Consider the following 19,068-nt stretch of genomic DNA (forward strand, 5'->3'; position numbering starts at 1 on the left):
ATTTGCTGGACAGGGGTCCAATGTAGAGGGCTAGCCCCTGCCAGGATCCCAGCCCCAGAGAAGGGTGGGGGTGTGCGAGTGAGTCTGAATTCATGGGTGTGCTGTGCCCGTGTGAACTGCAGAGCCTTCTGTGTCGGGGAGCCTGGGGTGTTGGGACCTTTTAAGCAAGGCAGAGAGGCCAGCATAGTAACAGCCCTGCAGTGCCCTCAGCTCCCGGCAGTGCTGGCTGCACTGACGGCACCACCCTGCCACAAAAGTGTCCCTTGTGGTGAGCCCTGTGTCTTCCAGATGAGCCGCCCACAGCTTGTGTGCCACGTCCTGGCCACAGCTTTCCTTCCTGTCCTTAGGCACTCTGGTGGCTAATGCTACATGGATATTTATCTCAAAAATAGCATGGATGACATGGTGGTTAAAACATGAAATTGTGTGAGTTCTGGTCCTATTACGTAAATTCTTTTGAGCCTTTTCTGTAGCAGTGTGAATTACGTGACTCCTCTTTGACTTTTCCTTTTTCCTCATCTCACTGTTGGTTGAGCTCTGAGCATCTTCTGCCAGGCGTGGCCTGCGCTGCTGCACTCACTGCTCTGCAGACTCAGCTCTGGGGCTGGAGGTCAGACCCCTGGCTCTGCTCCTCACCGGAGGGTGTTTCTTTCTCTGAACTCTCCTCTCCACAGCAGGGCCTCCCTCAGGCCCTCCAGGCCCTGGGCTGAGTGCCCAGCGGGGTGGCAGGGGTGGCAGGCATGGCTGACGCCCTCCACTGTCTACAGATGGGCCATGCAGAGAGGCTGGGCCTCACCACTGCCCTTGCTTCCCAGATCTCCCGCCTCTCCTCCCACCTCTGGACGGTCCCTTCTTGTAAGGGCAGTTCAGTGGTTGACTTGGAGCTCAAGTCCATTACTACTCCCTGGGAATTCCTCTGGTGGCTTTGATTGCGTGGCCGGCCAGCCCGGATGGCCTACCCGGCACGGCAGGTCGAGGCCGTTGTCGTTCAGAACAGATGAAGAGCCACACGTGAAATGATGACGTTTCGTTAGACTGTGAGAACGCTGTGCAAGGTGCCTGCGTTAGTGGGCCTCTGCCAAACGTGCCTGGGCTCACCTGACAGGACAGCGCCCCGTGGCATGCACCCTGCCTGTGCAGAAGGCACTTTCTCTGGCAGTGTGTGAGGTCCTTGGAGCTTCCGCACACACGGGCCCACGTCCCTCCTCTTGAGCTTAGGTTGCGCACTCGGGGTGGGGACGTTGCCACACCGCTCCATCAGGTGGACAAGGGGATGGACAGGGGCTTTCTGGGCACCTTCCACTTGTGATCACCAGTCATTGAGACATCAAGTGACATGAAATTGAATACGCAGATCTGGGCATTGTGGAAACCCCAGGGTCTTCTACGAGTGCAGCATGCATAGAAGTCCCAAGCTGCAGCTGTGTGCATGGTGAGCATCTGCCAGTCAGGCTCTGCTGCAGGAGTCCCAGCGTGCTGGCCAGGACCTCACCTGGGGGACTTGGCCCTTGCTCCACCACCGTTGTTGCTCCATGGTGCCTCTGTCAGGTCCAACCTTGCTATGTGCCGAGAGCTGGGTGTGTGTGCATTGTGTTGTTTAAGCTATTGCTTCTCCCTCTCCCCCATGGTCGTGGTTTGTTATTGTGAGTGTGTTTGAGGGTGCGTGTGCAGCCCGAGAGGCAGAGTGCATTCTGTGCATGCTGTGTCTAGTGTCCAGGTTGCAGATGCGGAGCATGTTGTTGACTGAACGAGTGTTGTAGAGAATAGAGCTGGGTGCGGGTGCTGTGGCCACCTGTGTGGGGAGCACTTCTGGGCAGGAGCAGGGCAGAGGTGCAGGTGCACCTGTGCTGGTCTCGCAGAGTTGACGGGTGCTGACCTGAAGGACTGCGTCAGCAACAACAGCCTGAGCAGCAATGCCAGTCTCCCCAGTGTGCAGAGCTGCCGGCGCCTGCGCGAGAGGAGGGTCGCCAGCTGGGCTGTGTCGTTCGAGCGTCTGCTGCAGGACCCTGTTGGTGTTCGCTACTTCTCTGTGAGTAAGGGCATCCGGACTCCTTGCTGAGGCTGCTTGGGTGGGATCTACCACCCAGGGCTTGGCCAGTTGCCTCAGACCCCAGAGAGCATGTCACCCTGTAGGCCCCGAATGGCCCTCTGCATGCGTCTCCTCAATCTAGCCCAGGGTGGGCTGGACACAGAGAGTTGGCCCAGCCTGCCTTCCTGCCCTGCCCTCTGTCCCGAGGCCCCCAGGGTCTGGGGTCTCCCCTCCCTGTCTGAGACATCTATAGCAATGGGTGTTGGGGGCTTCTCCGAGTGCTTGGAAGCCAGGTGCGTGCGGCTAGGTCCAGTTATGAAGACACTTGTACTCCTCAGAAGGTCACTTTGGACCAGAGCCACCGTCCTTAGTGCTGAGAGCTCCCCAGTTTCTTCTTGAGGGCCTCGGGTCAGTAGCGAGAGGCCCTGCAGCTTGCTCAAGGGCAGAAGGCAAAGCGAGAGGACAGTGGGAGAGGCCAGGCCAGCCCTGAGGGGGACATCCGGGTGGGTCTGCTCACCTCTGCTGTTTTTCTTAGGATTTCCTAAGGAAGGAATTCAGTGAAGAGAACATTTTATTCTGGCAGGCCTGTGAATACTTCAACCATGTTCCTGCACATGACAAGAAGGAGGTGGGTCTGCAGGCCAGGGCTTCACAAGGGTGGCTCCAAGGGCTAGCTCGGGCCTGGCCCGAGCTGCTGAGGAAGGAATGTTTTCACAAGAGCTGAAGAAAGCCACTTCTTTTTCTGAATGAGATTTTAAGTATGTGTGATTTTTAATTTGCCTAAACACGGTTTGCACAAATGCCTTGAGCTGCAAGCTCTGCCACAGACTTTGTGCACCCCACATGTTGCAAAGGGCATGGTTTAAAAGGGAACTTGAAGGGACACTTGGGACAGTGCCTTGGCAACCTTTTCTATGTGGGTGAGGATTGCCCTCACTCAGGGGCCTTGTGTCTGCTCCTGACACTCTCCTGTTCCCACTGTGCCAGGGTATCCTGGATGACTCCCACTTGCCATCCTTGGGGTGAGGGTCCCTCCCAGGGGAGCTGCTGAGTCTTGGCACCCTGAGCCCAGCCACTCGAAGCTTACAGGGAATGTGTTCTGTGGTTCTCACTGGTCTGCCTTTATTCACTGCCTCAGGCAGAAATACTGGTTGGGGCCCATGAGCATGGGTCTTGGTCCCAGGGCTCCTGTGGCCTCAGGAGTACTGCAGGGAAATGGTGGGAGGCCTGGGGAGCGCCATGCTCCTGCTCAGGCTCTGTGCCATCTCAGCTTTCCCACAGGGCCCGGGAGATTTTCAGTAAATTCCTGTGCAGCAAAGCCACCACCCCTGTCAACATCGACAGCCAGGCCCAGCTAGCCGACGACATTCTCAACGCACCTCACCCAGACATGTTCAAGGAGCAGCAGCTCCAGGTGATGTCGCGGGGCCCTGTCCAGGAATCCCAGCCAGAATCCCAGCCAGGCCAGAGGCAGGAGCCGCAGCTCTCGCCAGGGAGCTGCTGACAGGCCTGGGTATGGGTGGGTAGCTTTGACCCCAGGGGAATTCAGGTGAAAGTGGCTGGTTTCGTTTGGGCTAAAGTAAGAAGCTTGCACCACAGAGGCCTGGCGCTTGTGCCTAGGCGTGTGTGCATGCACAGGGAATCACATGCTCCGGGCTGATGCATCCAGACACCCCTTGACTGAGGGCAGGGTCGAGGCCCGGTGAACCGGCGTGGGTGAAAACCACCAGTGCACCCCACCTACCCAACACCTGTGCTCGGCCACCTGGTACACCATGGATCCTTGGTGTCAGCCTGTGTTGGTGGGGGCAGAGTGGGTGCTGCAGCTTGCTGCTGCCACCCAGTGTTCAAGAGAGGACCACACTGCAGGCACTCAACCAGGGGCGGATCCAGACTGGAAGTAGGCACCTTGAGCCCACCTTACTGGAACACAGCTCACCTGGCATCATCACGAAGGCAAAGCGTCACCAGCCAGGGGCTGTCTGTTGGCCTTGGTTTAATTTTGGGAGAGTATGTGATGAGACCAGGGCTACCCAGCTGTATGCTCCACTGCCCCTGCTGTGGAGGCTGTGCTGTGGGTTCGCCAGAGTGACATCCTGACTAGAAGGAAGCACGTCCTCTCCAGGCAGCTCTCCCTCTGTGGGATCCCCAGCTGCTGGCTTCACATGGCTTGTTTCAGAGGGAGGAAGGAAAAGCTGCCTTGTGAAGAGAGAGAGTGAGCTCTGCAGGAGTGCAGGAGAATCAGCCTGGATACCCTCGGGCCCGCGGGGTTGGGCTAAGATGCTATCCTTCCTGAACAGGGCCAGGTGGTGGGTGTAAACCCGTGGCCACCTGGGACCTGGTCAGAGACGAGTATTCAGTTCCTCCTTTAACTGTGTGGCATTGCATTTGCTCCCAGATTTTCAACCTGATGAAGTTTGATAGCTACACTCGCTTTCTGAAATCCCAGCTGTATCAAGAGTGCATCCTGGCTGAGGTGGAAGGCCGTGCCCTCCCAGACTCACAGCAGGTTCCCAGCAGCCCTGCCTCTAAGCACAGCATCAGCTCCGACCACTCCAGCGTGTCCACTCCAAAAAAGGTGCTGGGGCCAGCCTCAAGCCACGGGCGCATACCTGTGAGGGGCTGTTGCATAGGTAGTGGGAGTGAGGCTGTGCCTGCCTGTCCCTTCACCAGCTGGAGACGTGGTGATGCTGCGATGGTGCGAGGACTGCCCCTTGACCTGCAGAGATGTAGATGTTTCCACAGAGTCCTTAGGCTTACAGCTCAGGCTTCAGCCCCTTTTGCACTTCATGTAATATTAAAATAACTTTGCATTGTTTTAACTGAAGTTTCCATTTGCTGACAGCTAAGTGGGAAGTCAAAATCAGGAAGATCCCTGAATGAAGACGTGGGGGACGAGGACAGTGAGAAGAAACGGAAAGGGGCCTTTTTCTCTTGGTCAAGGAATAGGAGCACTGGGCGGTCCCAGAAGAGGAAGGAGCATGGGGACCATGCCAACGGTGTGTGCACGTCCAGAGGGCCTGCAGCTGCTGTCCCGGGGATGCAGCCCTTGTGTCCCACAGTGAGAGGCCAGGGTGGGGGTGCATGCCTGGGAAGGGGCCAGACAGGGAAGCAGGCCAGCTCTGGAACTTCCCAACTTCTGTGTCCCTCTCCTGCTGCTTCTTGCTGTCAAAGTGAGAGGTGTTTGTTAGAAAATTTGGGAAAGATCATCAAGTAAGAAGAGAAGACAAGTGTGCCATCGTTTGTTCACCCAGGGGCAGTTGGCTCTCTGCCCAGGTCTCTTTTAAGCTTGTGCTCCCATGCGCCTTCTCCGTGTGTTAGAGATGTGAGGCTATTTAGGTGTCTGAAGCATGTCCCAGGCATGGCTCTTGGTTATTGTAGACCTTATAGAAGCTTGCCCATTCCAGATGCTTTTACCTTTGACTTTTCTGATACTGATGAGAGTCCTGTGGTGACTGGAGGGTGAAAGGCAGGCTCATTAGTGCTCAGCCGCCTCAGAAGCCCAGGCTGCTGCTGGCTGCTGGCTACGCTGTGTCCCTAACGCCATGGGCCGGCAGGCTGGGAGCATACATGCTGCAGGCACAGAGAGGTAGAACCGTCGATTCCGGGTACTGAGGAGGCCGAGGGAGCTGGGAGGACTCTCTTCCCTGGGGGTTTTAGAGAAACATCATTTTTCAGAGATGCGGATCCGGCCTGAAGGAATGGGGCTGACACTAAGCATTTGGTCCCTTAGTTTAAACTGGGCAGTAAACACTACGAGTGACCCCAAGAACAAGACAGGGTGCCCAAGGGAGACAAGCAGGAGGCCCCGACCTCCACAGCTGTGCCAAGGGGCTGGTGCACTCGCTGCCTCTTCCCTCAGAGCAGCTGCTGGAGCTACCCTCACTCCTGTCCTTTGGGAGACCCTAGCGGGTGGGGGCCTGGCCAGCCCCAAGCTCTGGTCATGCTGGCAGGTGGTCTTTTCAAAGCAAAGGCAGTGAGACCTCAGCAAGGGGCCACCTGTGGGACGGATGCTGTCATTAGGTGGGGCTGGGGCTCCCGAGTTCCTGGGAGATGGGGAGTGTGGGCCCCATATAGTGCATTGCACACCTGGCAAGGCCCATAGAACCATCTGGAAAGGTCTTTTAAAATCCCGATGGCTGGCACTCCCCAGAGTTCAGATGTTCCAGTTCAGCCTCAACAGGGCCTGGACAGAGCCTGGAAGTCCACTTTGGGGTGGGCCAATGGCTAGGAGGTCACTGGGACCTGCTGTTTTACTGATCTCTAGCCCTGACCACCCCCGGCCTGACTCAGGAGTAGGCCCGGGTTTTAGAAGTCCTCTCTTCCAGTTATCTGGTGCACAGGTTAGCCTAAGAGATCGTCAGTGCTGTTAGCCACGGTCCATTCTTGGCTCTGTAGGACTTTGCAGAAGATGTGGACTGATCACTGATAAGAAGTGGCCATCAGCTAACTATCTTCTCTTGTCCATGGGACTTTTATGTAGGCCCAGGAATGGCCCTTTGAGAGCTGCCTATGTCTGCATGTGACTGAAGACACACAGCCTCTCTGTGGGGCACTTGCCATGACTGGGGTGTGAGCTTGGAGCACACAGGGCGGTGCAGGGCACAGGGCGCAGGGGTGATCCTGCACAGCTCGGGGGCTGTGTCAGCCCAGGCTTTTGCCTCTGTGAGCAGGAAGTGCTGGTGTTCCTTTCTGTCCTGTCACCTGTTCAGCCCATGGGCAGCAGGTGGGGGTGGGGTTTCTGTGTGTAGTGAGGAGGACACACCTGTAGCTTTGGGCTCATCTGAGTCTGTTTCCCTCATCAAGATTCCCCTCATGCCAATGGAGGCCTGTGCCGCCGTGAGTCCCAGGGCTCTGTGTCGTCGTCAGGGAGCCTGGACCTGGTGAGTTACCACCTCCCCTCGCCTCAGGGACACAGGCTGTACCCACCAGCTGATGGATGAACTGTGTCTCATGAAAAGCCCAGGGATCACTTCACAAGCTGGGCACATGGCAGCAAAGAGCAGCTCTCCCAACCCCGGGTTCCTGGGTTCTGGAGGCAGAGAGGAAAACTATTTGGTAGGTGGGGAGGGGTGCTTCTGAAGGACTAAGTTAGTGTTGGTTTTATTTCTTAAACCCTTTGTTCTAACTTAGTTCACATTTGTTGAACCCCTACGTGGAGCAAACGAGCTGCTTTGAACCCAGGTGCCCTGCCGCCATCCTGTTAACTCCAGCATGCCTGTCTGTACTGCTGCTCCCCCAGCCCACCCAGGGAGCCAGGCACAGCCGGTGACCCCCACTCTAGCTGGCTCTCACTCTCTGCTTCTGTGCTCCTTCTGGCCCCGGGTTCCAGTGTGGAAGGCGCTGGTTGCATGGGTTAGGATCTGCTAGCTTCTTAGCTTCTGTCTGACAAGAATTTTGGGAAACCTTATTGGTTGCCGCATCCTGCCATTCAAAATTGTCAAGTGGAATTAATTAATGTAGACTGTCATTTCTTCTTCAGTTACACTAAGTACTATTTAAGGGGTTTCCAGCCCTTAGTTAACTGTTGCTGCCACCTGGATAGTTCAGAACAAGAATCATTTGTTACTGTGCTGTCTGTGGGTCAGTTGGGTGGTCCTGCTGACTAGGTTTGCCTCATGCGAGTCTCTGGTCCCCTGGCCTGGTGGCTGGTGTCCTCATTCTGACCCTTGGCTGGCCATGGGACTATATGCTCACCATCATCCAGCAGCCAGCCCAGTCTTACTCCTGTGCTATTCCCTTATCAACACTGTGGGGTCTCAGGGACCAAGCGTGAGCCGAGCAGAGCGGCCTCTGGAGGCCTCAACTGGCATTGGTACTGTCAGCCCCATCTGCCAACCCAGGATCCAGGGTGGCCATGCTCCTCCTGGAAACAGCTGAACGGATACAGGGAAGGGCACTGTTCAGAAATGGTCCCAACTGGCCCATTTTCTGAAATAGTGCCTTGGTGAAAGGGACTCTGAGGCCTTGAGGCAGAGCTGGTGATGATGAAGTGGCATCAGGCCAGCAGAAGGACGCCTGCAGGGCACTGCTGATGCAGAGGGTCTGAGAGACCTGGGAGGGCCAGTGCCATGCTCAGGTGGCCTGTCCTCATTGCTTTGGTACCATGAGCTGCCATGTGGCTGTCTGCTTCCTGGTCAGGATGAGATGTGGCCGGTGACCCTAGCTATGTGGGGCTCTGTGTCCGCACAGGACAGTCTTGCTTAGATTGACAGCCTGTAAAGTGCATTGCCCGTGTTCTGAGAGGTGGGTGCCCTTCCTTCCCAGTGATCAGAAAACCCAGTAACAGTGGGGTTGATCTTGGGGATTGCATGTGGGACAGACAGCTTGTTGGGTCCCTAAGCCAGGCTGGGATCAGCTCCAGGAGGTTCCGCCTACACCTGTGACTGACTTGCCTGTTCCCTGCCCCGTAGGCAGAGACCAGCAGGACCTCTGCACCTGAGAGAGACAAGGCTGCCAAGCACTGTCGTGTCCACCTCCCGGACGGGACATCCTGTGCCATGGCCGTCAAGGCAGGGTTCTCCATCAAAGAGGTCCTGGCTGGACTCTGTGAGCGACATGGCATCAACGGGGCTGCTGTGGACCTCTTCCTGGTGGGCGGGGACAAGGTACAGGCCATGTGGACCTGCCAATGGGCTCCTCTAAGTGCGTTTGGCTGTCTGGTTTCTCTGTGTTGGGTGGGCTTGCTGGGAGTGGCTGCGTGTGACATGGGGCTGGCACCTGGAGAGGGACAGCCTTCTCTGTGCAGGGCTATTTCGAAGCTGCCCTTTCGTTCTGCACAGCTGTGTGCTCCCCTCTAACTGTGGTCTCTTTGTTCCAAGCCGCTGGTGCTGCATCAGGACAGCAGCATCTTAGCCTCGAGGGACCTGCGCCTAGAAAAGCGTACTTTGTTTCGGTAAGAGAACGATGCATGTGCCATTTGGAGAGTCCTCTGGTTTTCAGGACTTTCCCCACATTGCCAGCCGTGCTGCTGGCCTGGGCTCTCCCCCAGTGGATGTGCGGTTGTCCTGTGACAGGCCGTGAGGACCGGCAGGTGCTGACGATGGCGGGTGGGATGCAGGTGTCCTGCAGATGGGCTGCTCTGGCCCTAAGACCGCAGAGGGCAAGGGAGGCAGGCACTCTCTGCCTGGTGGGCGTGTGAGGTGGCCAGACAGCACCGCAAGCTCTGGATGTCTGTGCAGGACGAGTTCTGTGACCCCTGCTCAGCCCAGCTCCACAAACCAGAAAGAACTGGGCTCCTGCATGGAGGAAGGTGCTTACAGCAGGCTGGGCCAGTGGCTGGGCCTGCCACACTGTCGTGGTTCTGCACTGGTGCTCCCGAGGTCTCCCAGCAGGCATGGGTATGAGTGCTTTATGAGTGTTTTCATGCTCCCTCCCCAGGCTGGATCTCGTTCCAATTAACCGGTCGGTGGGACTCAAGGCCAAGCCCACCAAGCCTGTCACAGAGGTGCTGCGGCCAGTGGTGGCCAAGTATGGCCTGGACCTTGGCAGCCTGCTGGTGAGGCTGGTGAGTGTGGCCTGCTGTGGCCTCCGGGGCTTGCTCCTTGGGGACGAGGGCAGAGCAGCATGACTCGCCTCAGCACTGTCTTCCCTGGTCAGGGGACCGTGCCCTGTGCTGCTCTCACTGAGTGGAGATGCCTGTTGTTTATTTGTGCCGTGGTCATTTTGGAAAGGTCTATTATTTGCCCTGTGGCCTTGCTCCTGGAAACCATAATGAGAGGGACACGCACACAACCATGTGCAGATTTGCCAGAAAGCAGAGCCCTCCCACCCCACCCAGCTGCTAGGCCAGCCCCCTGCTAGGCCTCAGCGCACTGTCCCAGTTCCCAACTGCCCCTTATAGACAGGAAAAGGTCCACCCGCCCCATTGTCGTGTGAACGAGGTTAGGGAGAGGAACACTGGGCAGCAGGATAGCAGTGCCCCTTCCCCAGCCCACACCAGTCCTGTCCCCATGGGCACTTACTGGCCAGCAGCGGAGTCAGCTGTCTGGCTGTGTGGTGCTGTGTTGGCTGAGTGCTGTGGTGTGGAGTCTGCCTCTGTCTTTCAGGCAGTCAGTACAGGGCAGGCTGCAGCTGGAGCTTGGGGGCCACAGGGCACTGGCCAGCCCCTCCCGAGCCCATAGTCAGCCCCAACATGCATTTGATACTCTCCATGCTCTCCTGACTGAGGGGAGTTGAAAGTGCCGAACTTTAAGCTCAAGTGTTCTTTTTTAAGCAGGGGTTTTGGTGAAGGAAAAGAGCTCTGGCCAGAGACAAGAGTTGGGGGTCTGTGGAGTCGGAGCTGCTCCTGTGGTTGCTTGTTGCTCTCTGCTTTGCAGTGAGCACATGCTGCTTTCGGCATCTCTCAGGACGGTGTGTGGGACGGGCCGAGTGGTTCTAGTCACGTGGAGGCTGTGAGTCGTATTGAGACCTAGGCCAACTGAGATCAATAGCCGAGAGTGGTTTTTGAGTACTGGCAAACCTTCAGCTGCGGAAGGAGGTGTTCCAGCATGCACCAGGGGTCTCCAGTCTCCCCTCTAGTGACTGGTGGGCAGAGCCACATGCCAGCTCCTTGGGTACTGCACTTCCATTTTCACCCTGGCAGACAGCCCTGACCCCAGGGCCAGCTGGCGTGAGAGGCTGTCAAGAAGCAACTATCCCCGAAGCTCCGATCTGAGTAAATTATTCAATGCACCATCTCTGCCTTTAGAATGGAGAGAAGGAGCCCCTGGACCTTGGTGCCCCCATATCGAGTCTGGATGGACAGAGAGTCGTCCTAGAGGAAAAGGACCCTTCCCGAGGAAAAGGTGAGCACAGGCAGCAAATCACCAGCCTGCTGGGCCCAGCCCACCGCCCAGCTGCTGAGCAGCTGTGGTCTCTTAATGCTACCCCCGATGGTGTGCATTGGGGCTGAGGACCTCCTGAGGACCAGCGGACCTCCTGAGGGCCTGTTGACCCCAACATGGCAGAGGACCCTTAATGCAGCATTTCTCATACGGAGACTGCTTCAGCCCTGCGTGGAGGAGGAGCAGGACCAGCAGAAGGAGGCCCAGTTGCCTGGGGTGCATCTTCTCAGCTATAGGAAGGGGTGGCAGCCCCTGCCCCCATGCTCATGTGTCAGAGCACTATAGCTAGAAAGTACTAGAAGGTGCTCTCTTCCCGGGAGGCCTTAGTCACTCCAAAACAGGAATGCCGAGGGCCATGCAACCTGGTCTGGGCCCCTTGGTCCTTCACCTAGTGCCCTGATCTGGGGCCTGTCCCTCTGGCCCTATCCAGCAGGGGCTGAGGCTGGCTCTCCTGGCTTGTCCTACTGTGATGGCCCATATGTGCCATGAGGCAGGTGTTCACAGAGCTCTCCCATTGGCACCTCAATGCCAAAGGCCTCTCTGTCCAGACACCTCAGGAGTCTGCACCCTTTTGGAAAACTGAGGAGTCCTCAAGGAAAGCTACTTAGTCCAGGAGGGGAAGGCCTGCTTGTAGCTGCTGCAGGCAGAGGTGTGGCCCAAAGGACTGTCCAAATGCAGGGATAGCAGGGAGCCTGTCTCCTGGGGAACTTTCTAGAAACTACAGATGCTCATCTGTGTGGAGCAGTTTGCTTTATACACAGCTATTTCACGCAACTGGCCGTGCCTTCCTCTCTGGGGCTTGGGCCTAGGTGACTCCCACAAGGTGGGTCACTCGGGGCCTGGTGCAGGGCACTTGTTCCTGTCCCACTCGCACTTCCTTGCCCTGAGCTCTAGAGAGTGTCATGTCCCTGCCCCAGCCCTGGAGCCAGGTGGGCTGAGTGCTGTGTGCAGCCCCCGTAGGGCGGCCACCAGCCTTGCCTGGCAGGTTCTGCGCCTCCCTCCAGGGCTAGGCACTGTGGGGCCTGTGGCATCTGCACAGCCGAGCCTCTGGGGAGTCGTGTGCTCATGAGGCTGAGCAGGGAGCAGGAGAGCAGTGTTCCAGGGGCACTGGGGCCATGCCCAGTGTCACCGTCTGCCCACCACTCCTGTGTTAAGAGTGTGCATGCCAAATGGCATACAAAATGAGGTTTCAACACTACTCTTCCTGAAGTCCCCTGTTAAATTTGCAGAGAAGCCGTGCGGCGCCCTCACCCAGCAGCAGCGGGAGGTGGTGGGTCTCTGGCTTTAGCTACTGGTTAGATGAGGGGTATGAGTGCCTTTTGGCCTCTGCAGCTTTGGTGTGGAGGGTGCAGCCCAACACTCACCTCTTACCTTCAGCGCCCGCAGATAAGCAGAAAGGTGTGCCCAGCCGAGGGAGCACGGCAGTGAACTCCAGCCCCAGAAACCACGCGGCTATGGTAATTCCCCACACGCTCGGCCCTGCAGCCCCCGCCCCTCTCAGAGGGGCAGCTCTTGGCTCCCACCCCACTGCCATGGCACCTGGCCCCTCCTCTCCCCAACAAGCCCCCTTGTCACCCATTAACCTGGCGGGGGCTCTGTGCGCAGGGTTGGCGCCATACCTGGGGGTCTCCCCCTGGCCCTGCCGGGCCTGGCTCCGCCCCTGTGAACAGCAGGCTGGGTTTCCCCTCCTGTGGGGGGTGGCTGGGCCTCACTGCTTCTCGTTCTGTGACCTGCCCTTGCCCTTGGTCTTCGGTGGTGCGTGCAGCTCCGCCCCAGCGCACCGCGTCCCTCCGAGCCTTTACCTTATGACTGGTGAATGATGTGTTGTTGTGTGTTGGAATGTGAGTAGAACTTTGACTTTCCTTCTAATGCAGGGAGAGGAAAGAACACTAGGCAAGTCTAATTCTATTAAAATAAAAGGAGAAAATGGAAAAAATGCTAGGGATCCCCGGCTTTCAAAGAGAGAAGAATCTATTGCAAAGATTGGGAAAAAAAAATATCAGAAAATTAATTTGGACGAAGCAGAGGGTATGTGTACTTTTTAAAACTTGCACGTTTTTCAGTAAATGCACTACCAGTTTCTAGTACAGTCACCAAGCCCACTCTGCCCTGTCCACAGCTGGTGACTGCAGACCTGTCACACTGAGGCTTGTGCTATAACTTTGCTGAAACCCCAGTTTTCAGGCTGAGAGCTAGGCCTCCCATGGAGTCAGGGGGCCCTGCTGTGCCCAGCAGCACCGACTGTGCTGCAGCCTGCTCCCCCACAGCCTGACCCCTGACACGAACCAGGGCCCTATCTCGGGTGGTGGAAAGTTGGCATCAGGGGCCCATGTCACTGAGGGTCACCAGGCAGAACTGGATGCCAGTGAAAGGGAGGTGGGGGTGCCAGTTGGGAGGGCCATGGGCTTGCTGACCTCTGTTGGCCAGTGGAGGCCCTGAAGAAGGCAGCCCACCCCACCCTGGGCCTCCAGGAGAGGTGCAGGCGACCCCTGAAGACAGACTGGGAGATGAGAGCCCTGGTGGACCTTGTTTTTATTCCCAAAGCTCCTAACAAAGGGAATCACGGACAGCGGACCAGCACTGCTGTTGGGACCTGAATCGTAGTCCAGGGAGTCCTTGCTAGTCAGCTGGCTCGTCCCAGCTTTCTGTGAGTCCAACCTCACAGTAAGAAAGCAAAAACAGGACTCCTTCGGCCTCCGTGGCCACCAGGCAGAAGACACACACCCTTTGAATGTGTGCATTTCTGAGAATTATGGAAATGTGGAATTTTAAAAGATGTCTTAAGGTTTACAAATGCAGAGTATAATTTAAGTACTAGAGAAAGCTCAGTTCAGAAATCCCGTTTTTAAAAGGTGAACTTGTGAACTTGAGTTACAGTGAAAATCCAGCCCGACAAAGAAGGGTCTGTGGACCCAGTGACTAAGCCAGGACTTCCACAGAGGCAGGGCAGGTGCAAGGCCCAGGGCACCCGTCTGCCCCGAGCCAGCTTTGGGCAGGACAACCCTTCTCTCCCACGGCTTAGGAGCACTACCCTCTGCCCAGAGGTGGTGACCCTGAGTGGCAGGCGATTTGAGGGCCATCCATCCCAGCCACCCCACTGGCTGTCCCACTCTTGGTCCGGGGGTTCAGCTGTAGCTGGGGCCTCTTGCTCTGTCGTGCCTTCGTCTGGCCATCACTTCTACCTTGTCCTCAAAAAGGAGCTGGGCGCAGGTGTCAAAGGGCCCTGGACGTTAGCCAGAGACCCACAGCCAGGGCAGCACTGGCTGCCCCTCCTCCACGACATACGCGGGAAGCGCAGGCTCTGTGTGCTCAGGCCCGGTGCATAGCTTGGTCCTCAGGGTATGGAGCTGCCTCCACATCCTGAGAAGGGCTCTGCTGCCAGCCGGGCCTCAGCCTCAGTCCTGTGAGGAGGCAGCACTGCGCGCTGGCCTGCCTCGGCCTGCAGCGCCCTTGCGGGTGTGCTGTGCTGTGGCATGCTTCCGGGGAACCTCTCTAAAGAGGGCCAATGTGGATTTTCTTCCAATAGAGTTTTTTGAGCTCATTTCCAAAGCTCAGAGCAACCGAGCAGATGACCAGCGTGGGCTGCTGAGGAAGGAAGACCTGGTGTTGCCCGAGTTCCTTCGCTTGCCTACTGGTTCTGCAGAGCTCGCCCTCTCCACCTCGGCCCCGGCCAAAGGCTTTAGCAAGAGACCCGTGGCGGGCTGTGGCCAGGAGCGAGCAGTCCAGCCTTCTGGGAGCTGGGAACCAGCGCAGGACTGCAGCGACAGCCCAGCCACCAGCCCTGGCTCTGCCCAGAGCCCCAGCTCCACCCACAGCCCTGGCTCCGCCCACAGCCCCCCTGGGGTCCCTGGGACTACTGCACCTGGACAGAATACTCCTGGAGAGCCCTTCTGTGCCCCCCAGGGGCAGGAGGGCACTACGCAGATCTGGAGGAGGCAGTCAAGGGACGTCGAGGCTGGGGACATCCAGACCGTGGAGGATGAGCATGTGGCTGACCTGACCCTAATGGGGGAGGGGGACATCAGCAGCCCCAACAGCACACTGCTGCCTCCATCCCCCAGTCCCCAGGACACACCCGGACCTCCAGGACCAGGTACCTCCAGGTTCTGACCCCTGCACCCTGGTGCCATCCTGCTTGCTCCCCACCATGGTTCACTCGAGTGTTCAATAAAAGGGAACAGCCGTGGTACGCGGCCTCATTTAATGAGATGCTCCGTGGGGCAGCCCTCTCCTCATGGTTTTGCCTTCTGAAAGGAGACACTGGGGCAGCAGTCGAGGTCCGCACTTGACAGGGTGGTCACTGAAGGGTACATAGTCCCTCTGCTCTGCAAAGGTGCCATGGGAGCAGCAACCCAGGTTCAGTGACACCCTGAGCAGGGCTGGGACTTCTGTTAGTAAAACCTGCAGAGCTGGCGTTTTTAGTGTTTCAGTTTCAAGATTTAAAAAAAAAAAAAAAAAAAGTATTGACCTTGAGCCAGAGAGCAAAGGCCCCGTGGCTCACAGGAGGACCAGGGCTCTGATAAGCTCTTCAGTGGGCAGGCCGGACACCCACCAGTCCCCTGAGCCAGTTGGCCCAGGCGCCCTGCTTCATGGCGTTGGCCACCCTCCCTCAGCCGGCTGTGCCTCAAGGGAGGCGTGGGCTGGAGTGTGGAGGTGAGCAGCTCGGCCTGCTGACTCACGCCCCACAGCTGCCGGGACCAGGCTGGAGCCGGCAGGGGGTGGGGCCGGGCCTGGTGACATGTGCTCACGCCCAGTGCCTCGACCGTGGCCTGTCCTGGGTTCCCGCGCCCCAGGCTGGGTACCCAGGATCAGGTCTGCCAACTCCATGGGCGCCCGGGGCAGTCTTCATGTGTGTCCCTTCTCCACACAGCCCGGTGCTCAGGAGGGCCGCGCGCTGTGGGCTGGGCTTCACGACGCCTCGGGCACCAGCTGTCCTTCTGCTCTTCTGTCTGTCTGCAGTCCACCTGTGTCTCCTCTTCCAGGAGCAATAAACTCGAGATCTCTTGTCTGGTCTGGCTTACAGTTCCTTTCTTCTTTATTTGAAAATGTGCTTCCACTTTAGAAAACGGCAGAGGTAGTTTAATCTAGGGGAAGTATTACACATTTTGAGACATCAGTGGATTGACCTCAGCAGACTAGCTTTTAAAAGATATCATTCACTGAACAAAATTCCTGAGCATCTCACATGTGCCTGCGAACACAGCCTGGTGATGGGTGGGAGTGGGCTTGAAAGTGAGGAGGAGCCTGGTGGGCAGGGTTCCTCTGCCAGAGAGCCCCGTCTCCACCTCTGCCTCTGGCCCTCCTTGCCTGGGGGATGGGGAGGCTGAAGTCGTCCAGTTTGTTCCAGAAGCCAGACCCACCCCCAACTGAATGTGGAGCCTCTGCCCTCCTCTCACACCTTAGCCCCTGGCCTGGCTGCTGGGCTGCCTCTGCGCAGGACCAGAGCACGTGGTTTTCCCACTACACAGGGCCGTTGGCCTGGGTAGCGGTGCAGCATGGTGCCTGGCCAGACGGCTGCTGCTGGCTTATCCCTGGCATTTCATGGCAGAGGGCGATGGTGGTACAGTCGTGTAGAGGGTGAGTCCCCAGCACCCCGGGAGAGAGGAACCCAGGGTGATCCTCTGGCTCTGTCCTGGACATGGCAACGGCAGGAGAGGAAGTGTGGGACTTTGGCCACAGTACAGAGGTCTGTAGCTCCCACCAGCCTGTCCGAGGGTTGCTGGACAGTTGTAGGCATTGATGGCCTGCCTAGTCTCCCTGGAGGCAATGACCCTGGTCTGCAGGGCCTAGGGGTGCTGGGGCTAGACTCCTCTGTGGGACAATGCCCTGCACAGAAGCCTGTCCCTGTGGTGAAGGAAGCCCAGTGTCCTCAGCCTCCCGATGGGGCGTTCCTCGCTAATTGTGCCAGGTCAGTGGGGGAGGTCGCAGAAAGGCCAAAGAAAGTGCCAGGGACAGCATGGGACATGTATGATTTGCCAGGGAAAGCTTACAAGAGACCAGTGACTGCTCCAGGAGTTCAGTGGGACAGGCTGACAGCACCGTGTCCCTCACAGAGCTTCACCAGGCAGCCTCCTCTCCCTCCCTGTTGTTGGTAGCTGGCTGGGCAAGTGGCATGTGCCCTCTCCACATGCCCTCAGCCCCACGCCCGGCCTCACTCGGGGAGGGAGGTGCAGAAGCAGTGACGTCATAGCACGCGCCTGGCAGTGTGCGCGTCTAGCCAGCACCCCAGGAGCGGCTGGGCATGTGAGACGTCGCTCTCTGGATGGCACTCCTTTGCCCTAGTTCCTGTACACAGAGAAAGCCACGTCCTTCAAGATGACATGTGTCCTGCCCTTATTTTCCTTAACTTGACTAGGTTTGGAGAATGGAAAGGGGCCTGCAGGGACGTGGTGTTGTGCTGTCTTCTCAGGGACAATGCAGGCACCTTACTTGCGAGCAGCATGAGTCTGCTCGCCGCTCTGACTCCATTGCTCAGGTCTAGAGGTCCAGGCTCCACCGGGTGCCCTCACTGATTCTAACTGCTGTGACTCCTCTCAATGACGTGGTGGCCACGATGGACATCCAGGGAGGGAAATACAATGTGGCAGTGTGGCCATGTCCTCAGGACTCCCACCTGACCCTGTCACCAGGGGCAGGCCACCTGCATGAAGACAGGCTTCGCTTCCCCGCCCGCGCGTTGCCTGCCAAATAACCCAGGCCCCCTCCTTGCCCCAGGCTCTGCTTGGGCATGTGAGGTGGAGATGTCAAGTGGAAGCCGGGTCGGAGCCCAGCTTGGCACTCCGGGGTACATGGGCTGGTGTGTGTGCACATGGTGTGTCAGCAGAGCATGTGTGTGTGTGTGTGTGCGTGCACACATGCGTGCGCACACCTGTGTGGTGGGCGTGTGTGCCTGGGTGAGTCCCTGTGGCTTTGCGATTTTTTTTGTCTTGACACAGGAAACTCCAAATTACCCGAGTCACCTCACTGTGGGGAAAAGCCAGGAGTGTCCCCTGCTTAGAGGCCCGGCCTTGATCAGCCGTCTTGGGTCCTGCATGGAAGAGCTTTGTTGAGGCATTCACGAGGGCGTGTGGGCCAGGAGCAGAGGGTTGAAGGCCAAGTGGTGGGCAAATCTCAGAAGGCTGCCTTGCTCTTGGTGTTCACGTTGGCTTCTGTGGCACTGTGGCACTTGTGTTGCCTGCGCCCCACTCCAGCCCCACTGTTGCTCTGATTACCCCACCCCACGACCTTCCCATCAGTGTCTGCCTGGTTTCCAGCAAATGCTCCGGGGCTACTGGGTTGTGTGGCCCAGCTTTTCTGGGCTTATGACCCAAGGCACTTTGACCCAGTGAGGTGCAGGTCTGTGGTGGTGGAGGCTGAGTCAGACCCACTGAGGCACCTCTTCCCCGGAGCCCACCCGGCTCCCAGGTTCAACCTCCTTGGGGTCTGGCCCCTCATGGCCACCACCCCACCTGCCCTTCTCTCCCAGCACCTCGGGCCCCAGCAGAGCCCCAGGTCATGTCTCTGAGATCCTGTGGCTAAGCTCCCCACCAGGATTCTCCACGTGGGTACTCACCCCCCAGCAGGGACTAAGGCCTAAGATCAAGGTTCAGGGGTCATGCCCTCATCCTGGGGCTGGAGGTGTGGCTGGGTCCCTCTTTGCCCTCCCCTTGCCTCTGCCTGGACACCTCCCTGGCCCAGCCGCAGCTTCAGGCCTACTGAGGCCCGCGTGAGACGGGCCTGCCTGGCCTCAGCTTTGTCCGTAACTTCTGAGGGAGGCCCTGTCCAGCCACTGTCCCCAGGCATTGTGTCTCAAGAGGGGCTGGTGGCCCCTGACAGCCACAACACAGCTCAGACCTCACCCTCCCGAGCTGCCACTGGTCTTCAGTGGAAGAGGCGGCCATCTACCAGACTGCCAAAGCACTTCCTGTACCTGAACTCTGCCCAGTGGCGGCCACAGGACTCTGGGCCCAGGGTCTGCTGGCCCTTCCTCCCTCTATTCTCATGAGCTTCTTCAGCCATGGCCAGGCCTCCTGCCCGTTCCAGGGGCTTCCCCATTGATTCTTAGGGCTGACCAACTGGCCCATCCACTGTCCCCAGCCCCTGGCCTGGGTTGTGACAACCTGGTCCCTAGCTGCTCCCACCACAGCTCCTCCGCCTGCCCTTCAGACATCCAGGATGATCCCAAAGGGAAAGACCCAAATCTGTGAGTGGCCCACAAAGCCACCTGCCCCACCC

At 58.0% G+C, this 19,068-nt stretch overlaps 1 protein-coding gene and 1 long non-coding RNA gene across 5 annotated transcripts in view; one reads left to right on the forward strand and one right to left on the reverse strand.

The window, feature by feature from the left end:
• Positions 1-19,068, forward strand: part of Rgs12 (regulator of G protein signaling 12) — a 115,625-nt gene that overhangs the window by 92,759 nt on the left and 3,798 nt on the right. For 2 of the 4 annotated variants that reach the window (XM_015481904.2, XM_048784084.1), the window contains 13 exons: positions 1,860-2,029; positions 2,565-2,657; positions 3,300-3,443; positions 4,428-4,607; positions 4,875-5,028; positions 6,836-6,912; positions 8,443-8,637; positions 8,851-8,924; positions 9,410-9,536; positions 10,719-10,815; positions 12,232-12,311; positions 12,729-12,882; positions 14,381-14,947. In XM_015481904.2, coding sequence (XP_015337390.1) covers positions 1,860-2,029; positions 2,565-2,657; positions 3,300-3,443; positions 4,428-4,607; positions 4,875-5,028; positions 6,836-6,912; positions 8,443-8,637; positions 8,851-8,924; positions 9,410-9,536; positions 10,719-10,815; positions 12,232-12,311; positions 12,729-12,882; positions 14,381-14,947 — 2,112 coding nt within the window. Of the gene's footprint in view, positions 1-1,859; positions 2,030-2,564; positions 2,658-3,299; positions 3,444-4,427; positions 4,608-4,874; positions 5,029-6,835; positions 6,913-8,442; positions 8,638-8,850; positions 8,925-9,409; positions 9,537-10,718; positions 10,816-12,231; positions 12,312-12,728; positions 12,883-14,380; positions 15,015-15,724; positions 16,052-19,068 lie in introns of those variants that run through there. The other 2 variants (XM_048784082.1, XM_048784083.1) reach the window with 2 other exon arrangements.
• Positions 15,042-16,956, reverse strand: LOC125610907. Its single transcript, XR_007340957.1, has 2 exons — positions 16,845-16,956; positions 15,042-15,938 (listed from the first exon to the last, which is right to left on the reverse strand). It is a non-coding gene; the product is annotated as an uncharacterized LOC125610907 (long non-coding RNA).

The sequence above is a fragment of the Marmota marmota genome, unplaced genomic scaffold, assembly GCF_001458135.2.
Source record: "Marmota marmota marmota unplaced genomic scaffold, marMar, whole genome shotgun sequence".
NCBI classification, from domain to species: domain Eukaryota; kingdom Metazoa; phylum Chordata; class Mammalia; order Rodentia; family Sciuridae; genus Marmota; species Marmota marmota.